This window comes from Euprymna scolopes, chromosome 29 (genome assembly GCF_053919585.1).
Source record: "Euprymna scolopes isolate OS-2025 chromosome 29, ASM5391958v1, whole genome shotgun sequence".
Lineage (NCBI taxonomy): Eukaryota > Metazoa > Mollusca > Cephalopoda > Sepiida > Sepiolidae > Euprymna > Euprymna scolopes.
Genome location: NC_136510.1, coordinates 69,352,094 through 69,368,446, shown reverse-complemented (window position 1 = coordinate 69,368,446; position 16,353 = coordinate 69,352,094). Strand labels below are relative to the sequence as shown.

Below are 16,353 nucleotides of genomic sequence, written 5' to 3'. Positions count from 1 at the left end.
ATTTTTCGGCGGGGATCTTTTACAAAAGTTCTGAAAGTTTAAAAAGTTACGGGTTAAATGTAAACATGAGAGAGAGAGAGAGAGAGAGAGAGAGAGAGAGAGAGTGTGTGTGTGTATGTAAGTTGGTTCGTTGGTTGTTTTTGTTTTTTTACGTATCAACCCTTTTCAGGTTATTTAATGCCGAATCCAAAGATTTTGGAGAAAAATATTTTAATAGAATATATTTGTTGTTTTCAAGTCGGTTTCTATTTAACCCACAGTTGGGATCCTAACAGGTACTACCACCCCGGGTCAGAGCGTACCTGAGAGCAATGACAATTAAAGGGTGACTCCACACACCCCAAAGCCCGCAAGCTGGGGCCTCACCACTGGATATAGTTTAAGACCTGTGTATGTAAGAGAGAGATGGGGGAGAGGTTATGAGAAAAAGAAAAAAATAGTCAGTGAAACAAGAAAGAAAATACTCCAAAGAAGGAAGAAAATCAAGACATTAACTAGGCTAAAGAAAGAAAGGAAATATAATAAACGAAAAACAATAAAAAAACGAACGATAGAATAAAAGGTAGAAAAACATAAAACGAAACAACCCAACACGAAAAGAGAGAGAGAGAGAGAGAGAGAGAGAGAGAGAGAGAGAGAGAGAGAGAGAGAGAGAGAGAGAGAGAGAGAGAAACTAATAATAAACGTTTTATAAAGAACAGGCGACAATGCAGAAATGGACTTTTTGAGGTGTGACATGACACCCAAACATAATGCACACACACACACACACACACACACACACACACACACACACACACACACACACACACACACACATATATATATATATATATATATATATACTTTCTGATTATCTATTAAAGTCCACTCCCACTAGACCTACAAGGATGTACATGTACAATGCACATCTCTTTAGACTTTATGACTAACTTAGTAAAAGAAAAAACTGTAACAATAGCAAGTCAAATCACTGACATCTAAAAAGCATAATTATATATATATATATATATATATATATATATATATATATATATATATATATATATATATATGCATGTGTATATAATAGATTCTCTTTGCACTGGCCGTTTAACTTTGTTTTCGGCGCATGTCAAATAGTGCGTGGGTTCTTGGCCATAAAAGCGACACATGTACGTTTGTCTTTTTCAGTAATAATTTTTCATTTCGACTAGAGCAACATTTACAAAATCTCCTCTTTTACTAAAATCCCCGATAGTAACGTACGGCTCAAATCCATTTAAGACTGTACGACAACAAAATATATCGGCAAGTCCACGCATTGTGTAGTTGTTAACTGTTGGCCTTCCTCCCATAGATACAATGGATATCCTCTGAAATGGTGTCTGTGAAGTGATAAGTTTATCGTGAAGCAAGTGATCCACAATCTCCAGACATCTATCTCAAGATTCGACATTTCTTGTGTCTAGTAATAAGGGAAATTCAAACAACCTAATGCTGATATAAACTGATTTTATTTCGGAGTTTACCTTTTCCTCGACGAGTTGCTATAGAGCCGCGTCTAATCTACTATTTCATTTATAAAAAACAAAAAAAAATGGGTTGGCACAATCGACGGATCTCGAACACGGAAGGCCAAATCTACAAATCTAAAACTGTAAATTAGTTGTTTTATTGTGTTAAACAGTATCCGAAGAGCGATTAACCCTTTTGTATGTACAACTGTCTGTTGTTTTGAATCGATATCGTTTCTTAAGCATTGCTTTTGAGCATTTTATTTATGTAATGGCTCTCGTGTGGTGAAATCCGGTAACTTCTCATTTATTGAAATTTCGCTTCGTTTTTATACGGTATCATTCTTCTACTGCTACTAGTTTCGATTAGTTTCGATTAGTCCATTTTCGGACCCCAGTCACCGATATCCCGAATATCTCGGGATCTAGTCACACTGATAACTTGCGCAACGAAACACGTGCATGTGGATAAAATACTTTGTTTTTTTTTTATACATATATGTGCTTGTATCAAAGTTATCTTTCAACTTTTGAAACTACATTTCCATCTTTATTTTTTAACTTCCTCATTAAAACCGAATTAAAACTGCATACTACTCTTGAAGCTTGTAATATAAGAAGTTTTTATTTTGAAAGAATATAAACCTAATAATATCGTTCTCCAAATGGCGCTATCTTTCTCCGAAAATCTAGTTTATTTGAAAGAAGACTAAAAGAAAGTTGATCAACTGAAAGAAGAAATTCAATATAAAATATTATTACCGAAGGAAAAACAAATACATTCGTTCTGTTTCCTGAAATTTTCAAGAAAAGTTCTGTTTTTTCCCCTTATAGTTGTACGTTGTGTATTTAGACCATAAAAATTGAATCAGGAATTTACCATTAAAACACAAAACAAACAAGAACATATAGTGGATTCCGAAAACATCTTATTTTTCAGAGAAGAGAGAACCACAAACAAATGGAACAGTCACTATTTGAGACGAAAGAGCACCAGTTTATTCCTAGTCTATGGTAAGTTTTCAAAACCATTCCACGCGGTAAGATATTAATTATTTTTTTTCATTTTCGTCATAATTATTCATTGTACATGCATATCATATGAATAACAGTAAAAATTCTGTCATGATGCTTAAATTAATGCAATAATTATAGCAGGGGCCATTTCCCCTATAATTTAGTTATAAAACAAAGTAAGGTTCATCATTAATAAAATAATGTAATTTTTTTAAACAAGCACAGCCTCAAATTAGAAATAATAAAACAAGGATTTTACTGAATTAATGAACTAGTGCGAAATTTGATAAACAAAAACACAACATATCCTGAAATGTCTACGAAAAATAAATTTGAGGTGATTTTTTTTCGGTATACACGATCACTAATGTAAACATCTAATAAAAAAAATAATATTGATGAAGCGATATTTTACTTTATTTTCAGTTTTTATTCACTAAATTGAGCACAGATAAAAGTATATGAACCGTGCATTTTTTTAAAATAAAATATATTATTTTATTAATTTACCTTAAATTTATCTATATATCTATAAAAATGAAAATGTTTTCAGTCTACAGACTCGAAATTTGACATAAGGGGTATTGATATTTGGGAAATTTTTTACATCGGTTTTCGGACAGAAATTTGGCTGTCAAGGGGTCAAAGTCTAACGATTTGACCTTTGAGAACTCTACCAAACTCTTCTGCCAATTTTGTACCTAAACACTTGAAATTTTAGATGTAGGGTACTTGGACATAGGTAAAACATTTTAATTTAAGCCCAAAGAATAAATGTTAAGAGATCATAATTGGGGTAAAAGTTAAAAACAATTTGACCTCTGCTGTCTCTACCAATTTACTCGGCCAATTCTTGGTCTAAATATTTGAAATTTTACATAAAGTGTATTCAGAAATAGGGCAAGCTTTTTGATCTGTCTTTGCCGAAAATTTGTCTGCTAAGTGGTCAAAGTTCAAAAGATTTTACCTCTGCGGTTTCTAGCAAACTATTAAGTCAGTTTTATGTCTAAACATTTGAAATTATACATAAAGGGTATTCAGATATGCAGCAAACTTTTTAATCAGTTTTTGGGCGAATGTTTCGCTGCCAAGAGGTCAAGGTTAAAAGAGTTGATCTTTGCCGATTCTACCAAGCTTCTCTGCCAATTTTAAATCCAAACACTTGGAATTTTAGATATAGGTTACTTGGACATGGGTTAAACATTTAAACTTTATTTGAGCCAAAGTTTTTAAAAATTTGACGTCTGCGGTCCTTCCAACTTTTTTCTATGATAGTTAAAGAAGCCTATTATATAGAAAAACATTATCGTACATATGCACACTTTTTAATATATACATATGCACATAAAGTTATGAACAGTATATAGGGCCCGAGCAAAGCCGGGCTGAACTGCTAGTATATATATATAGTATGCTAGTATATATATAAATTTAAAATTTCTACCTTATGTAAATTAAATACAATTTTAAAATACAAAACGTTGGTATGAGGATTGAATCATATGTTAAATCACATGTGAAATAATTAGTTGATTTTTTAAGTTAATATTTTTGTCATTTACATAGCTCTAAAAATTTTATAATTTAACAAATAACTAATTTTTGGCAGAATTTAACGATAAACTGATGTCTTCAAATCTTCTGATATGTCGTTCCTGACCCAATCTATTACTACTATATGAATCAAGTAGATCCCAAGATGGAATACTGTTACCATATTTGGGGACGTTCCGCTCAGAGCAAATGTTCTTGATTTTACAGAATACAAAAGCGAGTTCGAAATCTAGTGTGTGGTTTCCTCTTCTTTTCCCTAGATCCTCGCTCTCACAAAACAGATGTTGCTAAACTTCTCCACTCTATCATTATTTTCATTGTAGCTGCTCGACTAAGCTCCAGTCTATGCTTCCGTCTGTAATATATTTACAGAAAAAAACTAGTCTATATACAACCACTGTAAATAATTTCCATTTCTCCTCTGTGTATTTAAAACTAAATGAAAGTTCAACGAGAAAAAATTATTTCCCAGAACACCCCATCTGTGTAACATAATGCCACAGAAATGTTTCCCAGATAACTATAACGCTCATTTTCTATTTCAATGGTGATAAATTATCGTTTAGTTGTCCTCTTAAATAAACAAGCACCAGTTTCAACCATCGTTTCCAATCCTCACGATTCACTTAACAAAATTACTATATCTTATCATCATTCAGGCTTTGATAAGCGATGATTAAGTACATAAAAAAGGTACCAATTGATGACGATCGGCGGACATTTCGAATTACGTGTTATTATATAGTAAAGTGACGCCGAGATATAATGACGCGTGATGATTGAAACCCTATTTTGTATGATCAATATTTTCGTTTCCGTTTGTCAGAATAATATTTTTTCGTAGTCTATATGAACCATTTTAGGTAAATGAATGCTGTCCGACTACATGGGTAACTTTTCATACTAGCTGGATTTCTCCCTGACAACCATTTCGGTTATATAGAGAATGTCCTGACGGAGTTAGGTATTGTTCTGTGTTAGGATTCTAGCCATTACCTACTCATTCTGGTGTGTGCCTTATTGCTGATCGCCTTGGACCTCCTTACCGGAGAATGCCGATGTTCGGTTCTTAACTATTTTTATACTCCACCAAAGTAGAGTCCCCGGTTAGGAGGCCTGTTTTTCTTCATTTTCCGTTATTGTGTTACATTAATTGTCGTGGAAACCAAATAATCGCACACTTTTGCTATTTTAAACAATTAATACCTTCTTCACTTTTTCTTTTATAATTCATTAAAAACAACTTTTGCTTTGTCTACGTAATATCAGCACATCGAAACACAATACCGATTGTAAAGCACTCATTCATACACCCTCCACCAAAAGGAAAGAAAAATAGTACGATCCATCAGTGTTCGCAAAAATATTCATATTCCTATAAAAGTGGGCCTGAATCGGTATAGTTAAAAATACTTAAATTATATTTATTGATTTAATGAGAAAGAAAATAAAACTCCCAAACAAGAAAGTTTAAGAAAAAAAATAGAACGAAGAGAAAAACGTATAAATCGATATAGAACCAGAAAAAAGATAGAAAACGCCTTATTATTAAAATAGATAGACGATGCTAAATTGTAAATTTTACTAAATACTTTAAATATTTTTTTCGATAATTTTACCCCCTAACTTTTGTGTGACGGGATATATATATATATATATATATATATATATATATATATATATATATATATATATATATATATATATGATTTGTGTGTTTGTGTCTGTGCGTATTTCGGCAGCATACTCCTATTGAAGCATACATTGTTAAACCTAAAAGATTCCCCAGCTTGATTATATGTTTTTTTAAAATTATTTTAACATTTTTTTAAATGATCTGTTTTGTGCCAAATAATAATAATAATAATAATAATAATAATAATAATAATAATAATAATAATAATAATAATAATAATAATAATAATAATAATAATATTAATAATAATAATAATAATAATAATAAATATTACAAATAATAATAACAATAATAATAAACTAGTGAATGTTTCATATTTATCACTAGAATTTTAATTCTTTGTCAAATCCTCATTTACATGAAAAAAAGAAAGTTAAAATTTTTTACAGAAAATGAGAGAACTAAAAACGAAACTAGTCGGCAACTCCAGCATTATTGTTACCAGATAAATTGTATTTACTTTCAGCAGTTTTAAATGTTCTCACTTCATACTTAATGCCATTTATTACATGCTGATTGGTTTTAAAAAGATAGTTTCTAGTATTTTTTATATATTATTCCCATGTTGTTTGCAATGAAGTTTTTAAAACTAATTTGGCGTTATTATTTCGTTTAATGACACCATCACACGATTATCTAACGGATTATCTACGGGATTCAGTTGTTTAAAAGTTGGAAGTAATTGGATGTCAACAAACTTTTACCGGACGTTACTCACTATTTTATTTTTTTTTATTTTTATGTTTTAATATATATTTTTGACTGACAGCTTACTTTTAACTCCGCATACAGTGCTGATAGTAAGGAAAGAAAGAAACCCAGTAATGTTGAAATTTAATTTATGATAAAGCAAGGGTTGCCTAATTATTAACCAAGACAATATATTTATGTATTAAATAGGGCCATCTTCTACAGATAATTTCTTTTATTTTTTATTATGTTTACCTTGGTTGGAAGAGAAAGTATTTCATATATGTTGTACAAACCTTTCGAGAGTATGTTAAATTGTTTCATAGATGTATTCAAATTACTCGTCCGAGAGTAGATAAAATTATTTTAAATACGTGTTGTGCATTACCTGTCCTTGCGAAGGTAAACTTATTTCATATACATGCTGTAACTTACCTATCGTAGGGAACGTTCAATTATTTCATACATGTGTAATACCCGTCCTAGGGTAGGTAAAATGTTATTTTGCTCGAAATAGCAAATGATACAGAGATATGAAAAATTCCTCTATCCTAAGAATAATGGATATTTTCAAAATCAACTTCAATTTTCTCATGGTTTATACGGTCCCGAGCAACGTCGGGTAGCCGTGCTAGTCTGATTATAATGTGTAAAAATGCTAATGTATTTCTCGCTTGTTTTAGTTTACTTCAGTAGAAGTTCTAAAAAATCAAGGGGCTTTCCTGAGCCCAACACTATATGAAGTTCATATATATTCTCTATATGAAGTGATTTCTATATGAAGTGCATATATGTTCGATTAGTCTATTACAGTTCTTTTATCACACAAACGTTGAGTTAGTACAAATGTTAGTAATATTAATTTCCCTTTCACTTATTGATCAGTTAACTACGTTATAGTATGCCTTTCTTTTGGTATTGGTGAATTCCTAGACAAGAATTCATATAGTCTGGTGTATCCAACTTAGTATTGTTATTATAGACAACATCACTTAAGGAAAGTGCACCAATCTTTGTATAAGCTAATGTAGACTAACCACACCAATGGGATTTTATTTAGGCATCGAATGATATAGTATTTTGAATATTTAGTCAGGGTTTATTTGTAGGGGTAAATTTTCCTCTGTCAAGTTTTTCTGATTAACTTCTTTTCAAAGAGAAGTTAGACACTCGAGGACAATTCCTTGTAAGAATTCACTTTCTCTCCTGTATTTCATTGTGGGTTCTAATATGAGTATACGAATAATTAAATGACTTCTGAATTTCCATATAAGATGTTAAGAAGTTTATTAAACAAACTAAACCCTCCACCACCCGGCGGCCATTAATCTAGATCTAGGTATTCATTTTAAATATATAACTAACATTATATATCTTTAATTTAAATACATTTTAATTTTGAAAATTAACCTTTTATTAAAATTACCTCCCTTGAAAATTAATAAAACTTATATTTGAAAAATGATTCATTATTGTATTAATTTAATCAATTACTATACTATCGACAAGAGTATAGCACGCACACACACACACACACACACACACATGAATAACACCAAACATCAAGCATTAATTTATCATAAACTGTTTGACATACTTATGCAAATTAAACATAAATAAACGTGGTTGAGACTTTTCTCGCTGCTCTACATAGTATTTAAAAGATAACTATGTTGTATCATTGATTTAAATAATAGTTATACATTTTGAGGGTAATCTTGGTTTAATGGAAGGAAATCTTTCGCATTTATTTATTTAGATAAATTAGCACATGGAAAAAGAAACAAATACGAGAAAAAGGAATGATGAGGAAGAAAATGGAAAGAGAAAGAATAAGAAAAACTATGCATATGGAAATAGCTAAAAAAAAGAATTGAAATAAAAATTTGGAAAAATATAAAAAAGAAAAAGCATAAATAGAAAGAAAAATCGAAGAATTAAAAAGAAGATGAATAACAAGGCGTATAAAAAGAAAGAAACTGAAAACTAGAAAATATTATAGCAAGAAAATGAATTTAGAAAAAGAAATAAAAACTCGGCAGAATTATGAGAAAGAAACTAAAAAAATATGATGGATAAATGAAAAAGAAATGAAATCAAAAAAGAGAATGAAAAAGCATGAGAACAAAATATAAGGAAGTATGAGAAAGAACGAAAAAGAAGTAAACTACAAAGAAAAGAAAGAAACACAAAAAATACAAAATACAAGAAAATTTTAAAAAAGGGCAGGGAGAAATATAAGAATACGAAACGGAAGTAATCGAAAGAAAGAAAATGAAACGTATGAGAAAATAAAATAACGGAAAGTATAAAAGAAAGACAAGATGGATTATAAGGAAAAATAATTCTAAAGGAAAGTAGAGAAAAAAAGGATTAAAAAATGAGGAACATAAGAAAGCAAAAATACAGAAATATCAGAAAATAGAGGAAAGAAAGAGAAAGAGAGAACGCGAAGAACAATTGAATTCATTGTTAAACTTGCAAAGTGCATTGTTTTTATTGTGCTTTTGAAACAAAGAAAGTTTCATCTGATCGGATTCCAGGATTCGGAGAACATGATCCCACCCCATAATGTTCCATTTGGCTAAGGGGGCGGTTGCATTAGCCAGTTGCATTCTTAATATCATAATCCTGTCGAGAGAAAGAAATAGAGGTAAAGCGTGTCGGGTTCGGTGAGGACTCGCCTCGGTCTAAAGTACACTTAACTTTGATTGGATTTCGGACTTTTCTCTTTAAGGATTATTGTAATGTTTCACCAATGCATTGAGACGGCCACGAATTATTACTTTGTTTCCTTTGAACTTTCTAATAGAAACGACAATATAAAGTTGAGCAAGGGCAATGACCTGTAACATTCCGCTAACACCCGGCGTCATAACAGAAGATAAAGCTAAGCAACATTTTAGCACTTTACGGCATTGTTAGTCCGTAAGTAACAAAATATGAAGCAAGAAAGCAAAATATAATACATTGCTAGCGAGAACTATTTTTAAAGTTAAAAGTTTGTAGTCATTTTGATCACATGTTTCTAAGTTTTTAAACGTTTTCTTTATTTGGATTCTTCGGACAATTGTTCTTATCTTGAGTGCTATTTCATTTTCACAATGTTTCATTCAATGTAACCTTTGACTTTCTTCAGGTGTATTTTGTTGAACTTGGAAATCTTTACGGGATTTCGAATGAAATCCTTTATTTAATGTATTCTCGTTTCGTAATAATGTTTTCTTTGGTTCATTACATGTTCATCGTCGATCGCATAAACTGTTCTAATTGCATATTCAACTTTATGGCATCATGCAAACACAGCAGCCAATTCACTGTCGTCATTACAGAAACTTTAAACGTTCACAACAGCATTCATACCTTGTTTGTTGGTCGCACTTGTTTCACCTATTTAGCATAATGGTAAAAATGTTTGCTAATAGACCGGGAGCGGAGGGGTTCAATCCTTGGTCAAAGCATACCAAAGGAGGCTGTCCTATCAGCAGGTGCAAAGTACTGGGGCTACTGTATTGCCATTTGGTGAATGGATTCTGGACCATGCAGTAGCTTCTGGTGGGGCCTCTCGATGCCATACTAGTGGGTAATTGTTACGGCTTTACCTTATCATTAGCTACAAATAAAAAAAATTCTTCGTTTCTTTTTCTCTCTTAATTTCCCCTCTCTGTCCTGCTCTAAGTAAATCTGTCGACCTAGTCCACAAATTCCAAAATTTCATCATGACAAGTTTCAAGAAAAAATACACGATTAAACCCGGTTCTCCAACTTCCAACGTAGACCCCTACTACCATATCTCCTTCTCCAACATCAGGGGTCTTCGTTCTAACCTTCCAGAGGTTGAAACCCAATTACAGGAGACTAAACCAGACCTTTTATTTTTAAGTGAAACTGGCATTGGACAGGCTATTTCCCTAGATGAGTTTGCAATTTCAGGATACTCTAACTTAACTTCTAAATCTGACCCCCAAGATCACCATGGGCATGGAATATGTGCCTATATTAAAGATAGCTTTCCATGTGGGAGGGACATCTCCAGGGAAGATCCTAACTTACCCTATATGTGCTTCCGGGTTGCTTTAGCTCACACTACTGCATTTATATTTACTCTCTATCGCCCCCACAACAGCGGAGTTAATATCTTTCAAAGCATATCTGAGAAAATTGACCAAGTCCTTTCTACTTATCCTTCAGCTAACATTCACGTATGTGGAGACTTCAATGTTCACAACGTCGAATGGTTGACCCACTCAAACAAGACCGATGATGAGGGGAGGTTCTGTCATGATTTCTCCATTGCCTATGACCTCACTCAGATTGTTCAGGAACCTACCCGTGTGCCCGATAATGACGGCCGGTATGCGAGCCTACTAGACCTTTTTCTCACAACTTGCCCTGAACTATGTTCAGTTTCTGTTCTGTCGCCTCTTGGATCTTCCGACCACTCTGTTGTATCAATTAAGATAAAAATGAAATGTAATAAGTCCCCAGACGTACCTCTTCATCGTACAGTATATCGATACACTAAGGCTGACTGGGATAGCTTCCGTACATTTATATCTGATCTACCTCTGCATTCCATGTTTAAAAAGGATGTGTCCTCTATAGTATTAGACCTAACTGAATGGTTAATTGTAGGTATTGACCATTTCATACCCTCTAAAAAAGTCTCAGCAAAAACCTAACAGCCAGCCATGGTTCTCTCCAGAATGTGCTGCTGCCATTGCGCACAGAAATCACTTTTTCCACTGCTTCAAACGTAATAGATGTATGGAAACTAAAGCCGTTTTCAGGACTGCCAGCAACCATTGTAAGAAAGTAATAAGGAACGCAAGAGTGTTGTATGCTCAATCTGTTAAGTCCAAAGTAGCTGAGCAGCGGTTTGGTTCCCACCAGTTTTGGCAAATAGCAAACAGAATCCTGAACAGAAGCGTGTGCTCCATCCCAACTATTATCAATGGACCTGAGGTAATCTCGTCAGCATCAGACAAAGCCACACTCTTTGTCAAGAACTTTGCAGCTAATTCTACCCTTTGCGACCAAGACCGCCAACCCCCAATATTTCCTCCTGTATCAGAAAACACGCTATGTGATATACGTATATCTGTACGTGATGTTGCGAAGCTAATCAAAAACCTTGATTCGAGTAAAGCAACTGGCCCTGATGGTATTCCAATTATAGTACTCAAAAAACTTCAACCTGAATTAGCGCCCATACTTACAAAACTGTTTAAACGTTGTCTTAAGGAGAATAGTTTCCCATCTCCCTGGAAAATCTCATCAGTATGCCCTGTATTTAAGAATTCAGGTGATCGCTCATCCCCCTCTCAGTACAGGCCAATAAGTCTCCTGTGCGTCATGAGTAAGTTGCTAGAATCTGTGTTAAATACAGAAGTAATCAAACATCTCAACAAAAATAACCTTCTTAGTGACACTCAATATGGTTTCCGTTCTGCTAGATCTACAGCAGATGTCCTTACAGTTATATCGCATAGGATTAGCAAATCTCTCGACGGTGGCAATCTTTCTAGGGCAATTGCTCTTGACATATCTAAAGCCTTTGATAGGGTATGGCATAAAGGTTTACTTCATAAGATCGCTAGCTATGGTATAGCTGGAAAAGTCTTCTCAATTATTAAATCATTTCTTTCTGATAGGTTCATAAGAGTAGTAGTTGAGGGGCAAAAATCAGATGCTCACAGTATTAATGCCGGTGTCCCTCAGGGATCCATCCTGGGCCCAACTCTTTTCCTGATCTACATTAATGATCTTCCAAATCATATCCTTACATCATTTGTAGACATTTATGCTGACGACACTACCATTTATGGTACCACATCTAAGACAGTAAACGACCAAGTTATCTCCAATTCTCTCTCCTCTGATCTTGAGCACGTAGTACAATGGGGAAAGGAGTGGCTGGTTACTTTTAATGCATCTAAAACCAAGCTTCTCTCTTTACAGCATCAACATTCTAATTCACATTTGTCATCAATTGAAATGAATGGCTCTCGTCTTCAGGATGCCTCAAGTTTTGACAAGCTTCTGGGCTTGACCATTACTCCTGATCTTAAATGGAACACGTATATCAAATCTGTTGCCAAGGCCGCTGGAAAAATGGTGGGATCTTTCTATCGATCCAGTAGATATCTCACTGCTGATGCTATTCTCTACCTATATAAGAGCCAGGTACGTCCAAGGATGGAATACTGTTGCCACATCTGGGCAGGAGCTGCTAGAAAGGACTTGTCCTGCCTTGATAGAGTTCAAAATAGACTTCGTAGCCTCGTAGGAGATGTCCTTTTCTCCTCCTTGCAACCTCTATCTCACAGAAGAGATGTTGCGAGTTTGTCTCTGATGTATCGTTATTTTCATGGAAAGTGTTCAACTGAGCTTCAATCTATGGTCCCCCCTCGCCAAACTTTCACAAGAAACACTCGTCTAGCTGTAAACACTATCAATAATTTCCCCCACTCTTTATCTGTGCCTAAACCTAAACGTAGATTCCATGAACAAAGCTTCTTTCTTAGAACTGCACGCCTGTGGAATTGTCTTCCGTTTTCCTGCTTTCCGGCTGACTACAATATGGTTGTGTTCAAGTCTAAAGTAAATAAGTTCTTAATGAGCCGTTCCATATAAGTTATTAAATTTACCAAATTTTCATTACTAATGATTACTATATTGACCAATTTCTACTGTACACTCTTTAACCCTTATCCTTGAGTGGCCTCTGGGCCTTGATAATGTGGTGATGCCTTTGTGTAAAAAAAAAAAAAAAAAAAAAAAGATAAAAAAACTGGTATGCGATTCCCCATTACTGAACACTGAACTTTTATTATTATTATTATTATTATTATTATTATTATTATTATTATTATTATTAGTAGTAGTAGTAGTAGTAGTAGTAGTATTAGTAGTATAATAATAATTATTATTATTATTTGAAAATGGAGTAATCCTGGCAATGGTAAGATGTTCTTTCCTAAACTTCGGCTAATTAAAAAGAAGCCTTTGGATTGCCCTCGATTATAGTCGACCACTTAATTTTTTGTCACGTTCGTTATAAAATAAAATGATGATAAAAGATCATATTTTTTTTTGCTTGAGGATAAGGATTAATGAATGTGAGGTGGTGTAGTAATCACTTATTGTGTGAATTGGGTAGAATTTTATTATTTATGAGGACGGCTTAGCAAGGACTTGTTTACATTAATTACATGTTGTATTCGACCGGGAAGCATGCCAGAGGAACAGTGTTTCAAAGGCGGGCAGTTCTAGGAAAGACAATTTGTTCATGGAATCTGCGTTTACATTTAGGTACAAATAAATAGTGGGGAAAATCATATACAGTGATTGTAGCTAGTCGAGTGTGTTTTTGTGAAAATTTGGCAAATGGGAACCATAAATTAGAGTTCAGTCGAGAACTTGCCATGAAAATAACGATAGAGCAGAGACAGGCTCGCGACATCTCTTCTGTGGGAAAGAGGTTGCAGGGAAGAGAAAAGGACATCACCTACTAGGTTTCGAAGCCAGTTTTGAATCTATCAAGGTAGAGTAGGATTGCCGAGCAGTTCCTGCCCATATGTGACAACATCACCTCATTTTAAGGCGAATCTGGCTCTATTACAGATGTATGGGCAGTGAGATAGTTACTGGAGCTGCAGAGTGATTCAACCATTTTTCCAACGATCTTGGCAACAGATTTGATATATGTGTTCCAAGATCAGGAGTGAAGGTCAGCCCAGAAGCTCATCATGACATGTGGCTTCCTCAAGATAAAACTTATTCGTTTCAGTTGGAGCGTGGTGGGGATCAGAACGATTATGATGCAAGAAGAGAAGCTTGGTTTTCGATGCATTAAAATTAACCAACCATCTTTTCACCATTGCGCTACCTTCTTGGTCATTGCTAGCCTTTGAAGTGTCGCCAAAGATTGTCGTGCCGACTGCATAAATGTCTACGGATGACCTAAGAATGTGATTTGGGAGATTATTGATGTAGATCAGGAAAAAGGGTTGGGTCCAGGATGGAACCTTGAGAGACGCCAGTGTTAATACAATGAGATTCTGATTTCTGCCCATCAACGACTACTCTTACAAGCCCATCAAAGAGAAAGGATTTTTAAACTGAGAGGAAATCCCCAGCTATTCCATAGCTGACGATCTTGTGAAGTCGATTTTTATGCTACAAAAGTTTTTGATATATTAAGACCTATTGCTCCAGAGACGAAGTCTTCTTCGATAGATTGATTAATCGTGTGTAATATAACAGTTAGTCCATCAGCTGTAGATCTCGCAGAACGGAAACCATATTGCATGTCACTAAGCAGGTTATTTTGCTGAGGTGATTGACCACTTCTCTGTTTATCACAGTTTCCAACAACTTACTCATAACGCACAGGAGACTGATTGGTTTCTACTGAGAGGGAGATGAGCGATCTCCGGAATTTTTAAATACTGGGCAGACTGATGAAGTTTTCCCATGTGTTAGGAAGCATTTCTCCTAAAGGCAACCTTTAAACAGCTTTGTAAGTGTGGGAGTTAGTTCCGGTTGAAGCTTTATGAGCACTATGACTGGAATGCCACTGGGGCCAGTTGCTTTACTAGAATCAAGATTTTTGATAAGCTTGGCAACATCACGTGTTTTCAGCCACAGGAGGGAATACGAGGATAGGCGACCCTGATCTCAAAGAGTATAATTTGCTGCAAAGTTTTTGGCAAAGAGTTTTGCTCTGTCAGTTGCTGATGAGATTACCTCAGGCCCATTGATGATGGTTCAAAACCCTGTTCGTTATTCACCAAAACCGGTGGGATTCAAGCCGCTGCTCAGCTACTTTAAACTTGACGTACTGAGAATACGAATCTCTTGCATTTTTATTACTCTTTTACAATGGTTGCTGGTAGTCCTACAGATGGCATTAGTTTCACATCTATTATACTGGAAGAAATGGAAATAGTGATTTCTGTGAGCAATTGTAGCGGCACATTCTGGCGGAACAACCGCTGGCTGTTGGACTTCTGCTAGAATTTTTGGAGCGTATGAAGCGGTCTATACCAACCGTTAACCATTTGGTCAGGGCTGATACTATAGAAGACACATTCTTTTTGAACATGGAGTGCAGAGGTATATCTGATATGAATGTTCGGAAGTCATCCCAGTCAGTGATAGAGTATCGATACACAGTACGATAGAGGAATACATATAAGAATTTAGTATATTTTGTTTTTATCTTAACCGAGACGACTGAGTGGCCGGAGGTGCCCAATCGAGACAGAACTGAGGATGAGCACATTTTAAAGCAAGTTAAAAGAAAAAGGTCAAAGAGACTTGCATATTATTTGCCGGCGTCGAGCATATGGGGGGGGGGTCGTGTACAATTTGCGTTAGATCATAGGCAATCGAGAAATCATGACTGTACCTCCCCTCATCATCCGTCTTGTTTTCTGGCAATTGCATTTATTCAGTTTTTCTCTCATCCTTCATATAAAATTTTTAGATCAAAAATGTAAAAAGGCATACAATGATTAAACAAATTGGATTTTTTTTACAAATCAATAAACTCCGTTGTATTATTTCATCTCTGTGTCGGGGGGGGGAGGCTATATAGTAAAAACGAAATGAATTCCAGTCACATAAATCAATCAATCATCTTTGAAGCAACCATGTTTCATACTTCACTTGGTAAAATTCTCAGAAGAGAAAACGGACTCGGTTGTATTTCAGAGTAAAATTCAAAATCTAATTACGACCAAGAATACATGTACAGCTAAAAGGAGAAAATCATTCAGTAAATTTTGCCCAACAATTATGGCTTCGAAACAATAATATGTCAGTTTCATTTATTGTTCAGCAAGTTGATTAAACCTAAAACAAAAAAAAATAGAAGCTATTTAATAACAAAGA

General features: G+C 34.4%; 1 protein-coding gene across 1 annotated transcript in view; it reads left to right on the top strand.

Moving 5' to 3' along the window:
- The first annotated feature begins 1,608 nt into the window (after positions 1-1,608).
- Positions 1,609-16,353, top strand: part of LOC145252348 (uncharacterized) — a 39,900-nt gene continuing 25,155 nt past the window's right edge. Inside the window, exon 1 of the mRNA XM_080111749.1 lies at positions 1,609-2,510. Within this exon, the coding sequence (XP_079967875.1) occupies positions 2,458-2,510 (53 nt within the window). The 5' untranslated portion in view covers positions 1,609-2,457. The remainder of the gene's footprint in view (positions 2,511-16,353) is intronic.